The sequence below is a fragment of the Bison bison genome, unplaced genomic scaffold, assembly GCF_000754665.1.
Source record: "Bison bison bison isolate TAMUID 2011002044 unplaced genomic scaffold, Bison_UMD1.0 scf7180017864032, whole genome shotgun sequence".
NCBI classification, from domain to species: Eukaryota; Metazoa; Chordata; class Mammalia; order Artiodactyla; family Bovidae; genus Bison; species Bison bison.
In genome coordinates, this window is record NW_011494604.1 from 1367275 (window position 1) to 1373475 (window position 6201).

At 53.6% G+C, this 6201-nt stretch overlaps 1 protein-coding gene across 1 annotated transcript in view; it reads right to left on the reverse strand.

Annotated features, from left to right (window-relative positions):
• Positions 1 to 6201, reverse strand: part of ADCY5 (adenylate cyclase 5) — a 161330-nt gene that overhangs the window by 49642 nt on the left and 105487 nt on the right. The window contains exon 7 of the mRNA XM_010834408.1: positions 29 to 140. Coding sequence (XP_010832710.1) covers positions 29 to 140 — 112 coding nt within the window. The remainder of the gene's footprint in view (positions 1 to 28; positions 141 to 6201) is intronic.

Here is a 6201-nt window from a genome sequence, read left to right on the forward strand (position 1 = left end):
CGGGCCCAGGGAGATGGGGGGTACTCACCGCAGCCAGCTTGTCGAAGCGGGCGAAGAGCTCGTTGAGGGTCATGACCAGCTCCTGGGCAGTGCACTGGGATGCCAGGCTGGTGAAACCCTCGATGTCAGCAAACAGGATGCTGGGGAGACAGGGGGGAAGACCCCCGTGAGGGAGGAAGGTTGGAGGGGGACACAGCCAGGGCCACCCTCTGCCTTAGGAGGACCGCTGGTCAGCAAGAGTCCTGGGAGCTCCGAATGGCTGCTGGGGAGGGGACAGACAGCCAGCTGACACTGGTGGCCTTTCCCAGCTGGCGGGGAAATGCCAGGCCAGTCCTTCTCTCTGAATCTCCCTGTACCCTCACCACCAACCCAGGAGGAAAGGGAAAGCAGAGGCCTGGGAACGTGTGCTTCTGCCTGAGGCCACCCAACAGGGCGGGGCGCCCCGTCCTCAGCCACCTCTCAGGCCTGTCCCCCATCTGATTCCTGGGCAGCCCCCTCAAAGTAGTTGGGTCCAGGAGAGGGGTCTTTGGTTCCTCTTGTCTGGAAAGTGTTCAGGCCCTAATGGGAGCCTCACAGACGTCTCACTTCCCAACCCCATACACAAGGGAATCCCAGCCCAGGCCCTCCACCCCGAGGGAGTCCTCTAGCATGGCAGTCCCCAGCCTTGTTGGCACCAGGGACCGATTTCACGGAAGACAACTTTTCCACAGATGAGGGGGAGTGGGGATGGTGTGGGGATGATTCAAGCACACTGCACTTATTGTGCACTTTATTTCTAATCAAATACTGCCGCTGATCTGACAGGAGGTGCCGGTCCTCAGCCCGGAGGTTGGGGATCCCTGCTGTAGCAGAGACAGAACGAAGAGGCCGAGGGAAGAGGGAGAGGAAGATGCAGCCAGTGAGCATCTAGGGAAGGCCCCCACCTTGTCCCGCCAGCTCCTTCGGTCTCACCCCTGAGCTCCTCGGTGCGCCCGCTGGTCCCTGTATTTTGTGGTGTGATCTCTCATCCGTTCCTGAGATTCAACATGTCTTCCTTTTCTTTCGAAACAGACTCTCAGAGGTGAGGCCCCGGGGCCAGAACGTGTAAGGGCTCTGAGAGCTTTTTCTTAAAACGGACACAGAAATGTAGTAGCTCTTGCGAGCCGAGCTGTTCCTGGTGGCCACGCACGGGGGCTGGGGCCCTCGAGGCAGCACTGAAGGAGGTCCCGATGTCCCCGTCCCAGGACAAGGGGGTAGACGCTCGAGAGGAGCTGTGGATGGCAGCGTGGGGGCTCCTCGCCATGGCCTGTGCTCTCTTCTCTGATCCACGCAGCTCTCGAGGCTCCAGACCGACACCAGAATTCACACCAGAATGTAGAACTGAACGCATCTTGTCATTTTATTCGGATACTGTGTGTGTGTGGGTGAAGCATGTCTTTTCATTCTGCTGTCTGACATCTGGAGCCTTGCTGACCTGGGGATCCTGCCCCTCCCAGGCCAGCCAGGTGCTAGAGATGCTTAACCACTTGCCTTAGAGTCCAGAGCTTCCCATCCCAGTCAGATCCTCACACTTGGGCCATCACTCCCCTGCCCTCATCACCCCAGGGACAGACGCCAGGTGACGTGGGACAGTCCTGTGCCCCAGAGCCCGCCGACATTATTATAAAACTAGACAATCCGAAGCCTGCTGACTCTCCCTTTCCTGTTCATTGCTGCAGAAACCACAACAGAGGTTTTGCGCACGTTTCTCCTCACTCTACCTCCTGGTGGACCCTCGTGTATCCCCGAGTGTCCCCCCCCCACCCACGGCACAGTGCGCCCTCTCTTCTTGGGACCTGTGAGTAACAAGCTCCCTTTTCAATGGCAGCTGTCTCCTGATCTGTTAGCCTCATCGTACCTGGATAATAACACATGTCTTAAAACAGTTGGACACTGTACTAAACCTTTTACATGTATTAACTCATTTAAGCCTCATAACCACCCCATGAGGTAGGAATCCTTTTATAGGTAAAAAAAAAACTAAAGCACAGAGAGGTCAAGTCAGCTGCCCAGGGCCACAGGCAGCCTGGCTCCACAGTCCAGGTGTTAAGCCAATAAATGTTACACTGTCTCCTGACCCCACAGTCATCTTAAGTGAGTAAAAGCATAGTGCTCTGGTCTGGCATTGTATATGGGGTGGCGGGAGGTGGAGGGGTGGGTGTGGGCTGTCACAGGTGGGCAAGTACAGGACTCTATCACAAGGGGACACGCTGGGCACCAGCTTGCACACGACAGGAAGTGGGAGCGCCTCCTGGGGCTTGGGCCAGGCAAGTACAAGAAAAGTGTGAGAAGGCAGCCCCTGGGCTGGAGCTCAGTGCTGTTTCCCAGCTTCCCGGCTCCTCCAGCCACTCTGATCCCAGTGGAGACCAGCAGACAAGTTTAGAAGGAAAGGCAAAGAAGGTGGGAGACCTGGGGGAGCTGGTTCGAGAGGAGACAAATGAGGGGGAAGGAAGAGAAAGTAAGGAGGGAGAGGAGTAGAGAGACTGGGTGAGCCCACAAGACTCAGGAATCACTCCAGCTGCTCCAGAGGGGCAGCCACAGGGCAGGGGCTCATAGGATGAAAGGGAGCTGGAGCCCTCACGAGGCTCTGATGCCCGGCGCCTGGAAATCCACACTGGTGATGCTTCCAGCTCCTGAAGTAAATGCTGACCACAACCCCTCCCACCAGCCAGCTCTCTGGCTCTCAGTCTCTCAGGTAGCCCCACCCAACCCAGGAAAGGGGAAAGGTCTCTCTCAGTCTATGTGAAAGAACCGTTATATAGCTGTTCTGGAGATTCTTCTTTAATTCTCAAGAAATCAAAGCCAGGGGAAGTAGGAGTCAAGATCAACTGCTCAGTCAAGGAACACCTTCATAAGCATCAGTTTTTGATTGCAAAGCTGGCAGACACCAGGCCCACAGGCTGTTCCACACTGGATCCCAGGCTACACAGCAGAAGCCTGGCTTTGGGGGTTGATTAGTCTCCGCCACGGTGGGAAGGAAAAATAATTCCCAACTGAGCTTTTCTCCTAGGAAGAAAAGCTATGACCAACCTAGAGAGTGAATTAAAAAGCAGAGATATCACTTTGCCGACAAAGGTCCATATAGTCAAAGCTATGGTTTTTCCAGTATTCATGTACAGATGTGAGATGAGCTGGACCATAAAGAAGGCTGAGTGTCAAAGAATTGATTATTTCGAATTGTGGTGCTGGAGAAGACTCTTGAGAGTCCCTTGGACAGCAAGGAAATCAAACCAGTCAATCCTAAAGGAAATCAACCCTGTATATTCAACGGAAGGACTGATGCTGAAGCTGAAGCTCCAATACTTAGGGCACCTGATGAGAAGAGCCAGTTCATTAGAAAAGACCCTGATGCTGGGAAAGATTGAAGCCAGGAAGAGAAGGGGACGACAGAGGATGAGATGGTTGGATGGCATCGTGGACTCAATGGATATGGGTTTGAGCAAGCTCTGGGAGATGGTGAAGGACAGGGAAGCCTGCTGTGCTGCCGTCTATGGGGTTGCAGAGTCAGACACGACTGGACGACTGAACGACAACTTGGTAGAGGCAGGATTGCTGCTGGGCAGGGTAACCCACAGCCCCAGGCTCAGGAGAAGATGGGAGGAGGACAACACGAGGCAGACTGTGGACCAGGGCTCAAGGGGTCTCGCTTCACCGCATCCTCAGCCCACAGCTGCCTCAGCTCTCCCAGCCACTGAGCCAGGAGGGCCTCTGCCTGCCGCGCATGGATACGGGCAGGCCTGCCACCAGTCTCCTCCACAGGCACCTGGGTGGGCCTTGGAGAATTCCTTTCTCCACTGCAGCTCTCATTCACTAAACCAGTGGCTCTCAGACCTGGTGTCCATCAGAATCCACTGGGAGCTTTTCTATGGAGAGGTCCCACCATGTCTCAAGAGATTCTGACTTCATCGGTCTGGGACAGGGCTCTGCTATTGATTGTTTTTGTTCTGTTTTATTGTAATCTTCCCTGGTGATTCTGTATGTAGCCAGGGTTAAGAACCACTGTACTAGTTTACATGACACCTTCTCAAGGCTTCCAGCAACCTGCCTAAATCTACAACCCCTCCCATATGTCTATCTCCCTTCCCTTCTGTATTTGTCTCCATTGCATTTTTACCACTTAATCTATTAGCTGTTCTTGTTGCTCCTATTTATTATCATGCTCCTGTCTGTTTCTGTCCACTAGAATGTAAAGCCTTTGAAAGAGGAGTTTTGGTCTATTTCATTCAACACCACATCCTGGCCCCTGGTACAATGTCTGGCACACAGAGGAACTGCTCAATTAAATTTGGAATGACTATGAGTGAGGACAGGTCACATCCACCTTGCCCTCTGCTCTGTCCATCCCAGTTCCACACACTCACACACCCAGCACAATACCCAGCACACGGCACCTAATACCCTGTGTCAGTTTCCTGGGGCTGCTATAACGAAGAGCAACAAACTGGGTGGTTTAAGACAACAGACATTTATTTTCTCAGTTCTGTCCAGCAGGCAGGAGGCTAGAAGTCTAAAGGCGAGAAATCTGAAGTCAAAGTGTCAGCAGAGCCATGCTTTCTCTGAGACTCTGGATGGAATACTTCCTTGCCTCTCTACCTTTCAGGAGTGGCTGTCAATCCTTGTACTCCTTGGCTTGCAACTATGTCACTCCAGTCTCTGCCTCTCCCTGCAGAAGGCGTTCTCTATGTGTATCTGGGTCTGCATGACATTTTCCTCTTCTTATAAGGGCACCACATATATTGGATCAGGGGCCCACCCCCTCCAGCAAGCCCTCGTCTTAACTTGACTACTTCAAAGACCCTATTTCCAACTCAGTTCACGTTCACAGGTCAGGACTATGTATCTTTTAGTGTTAGTCAATTAGTCATGTCTGACTCTTTGTGACCCCATGGTCTGCAGCCCACCAGGCTCCTCTGTTTATGGGATTCTCCAGTCAAGAATACTGGAGTGGGTAGACATTCCCTTCTCCAGGGGATCTTCCCAGTCCAGGGATCGAACCTGGGTCTCCTGCATTTGCCCACAGGTTCTTTACCATTTGAGTCACCATCTTTTAGGAGGACACAATTCAACCTACACAATGTCTAATATATATTTGTAGAATAGAAGAGATTCGTCATAATTTAAAGCAAGGAAGAAGCAGGATCAGTAACTCCAGTAGCTTGTCCTTCTATCACACTGGGCCTGTTGGGGTCCCAAGCATGTCATCTGAGACACGAGCCTGGGGAACCCTCAGCCTGTCACCCCACAGACACTCAGCAGTGTTCATAGACCAAATGGTGGAATAGTTACAGAGGAGGCCAGGCAGCTTCCTGGTCAAGCTAGGGGACGTCAGAAACAACAGCCATGGGGATGGTACCTTGGGAAGCCTGACCCTCCCTCCAGCCCGCTGGGATCTACTCTTCCATAAAAGAAGTTCTTTCAATAGCTGCTGAGGAATCAGGGAGGGGCAGTGGCCTGCTCCCCTCCTTCTCACGGTGTGACAGTGACCAGCAGCCAGGCAGGAGGGGGCTCAAAGCAAGACTTGTAACTGGCATGGAAGCTTGGAATGGTCCCAAGCCCGAGCCCTGCAGCTTGTCCTCCACGTAGATGGAAACGCTACCCCCTACCCCATGGTCCCCCCTCCTCCGGTCAGAGGGGAAGTCGCACTCCTCCGCTGCCTTGGGATGGCGGGGTAGGGGGTGTGTGTGGAATGAATCTGCTCAGTGTCTGTCACTTCTGGAGACTCCTCTGGTTTACGAGGTTTACCCAATGGCAGGCTGTCTGCTCTGCTGGCCAAGACTTCCTGATCTGCTCCTTCATGATTCCGAAGGCCATTTTACAACAGCGTGGGGCCCAGACTTGCACTAAGGTGCTAATTCATCGATTAGCTCCCACTTGAGAGCTTGTCTTGGCAACACGACCAGGCCCTCATGGCTGGTGCGCGCAGACGCTGGGTAGGCCCGCCCCGGCTGTGCGCTCCTCTGTAATTGCACACCCGCCATCACTCAGGTGGCCTGCCTGCAGGCACGCCTTTCATCCCAACAGGCGCTTCCTCACAGCCTTACCATGCTCATTTTTGGTTAAGCCGTTTCCTTTCCTCTCTGTTGTTCCCTCTTGCTGCCAGCAGACCCTAGGACTTGATGGAGCTGCCGGCATCTGATCCTATTCCTGTGCCGAAACTGCATCCCACAGCATTTCTGAACAGCC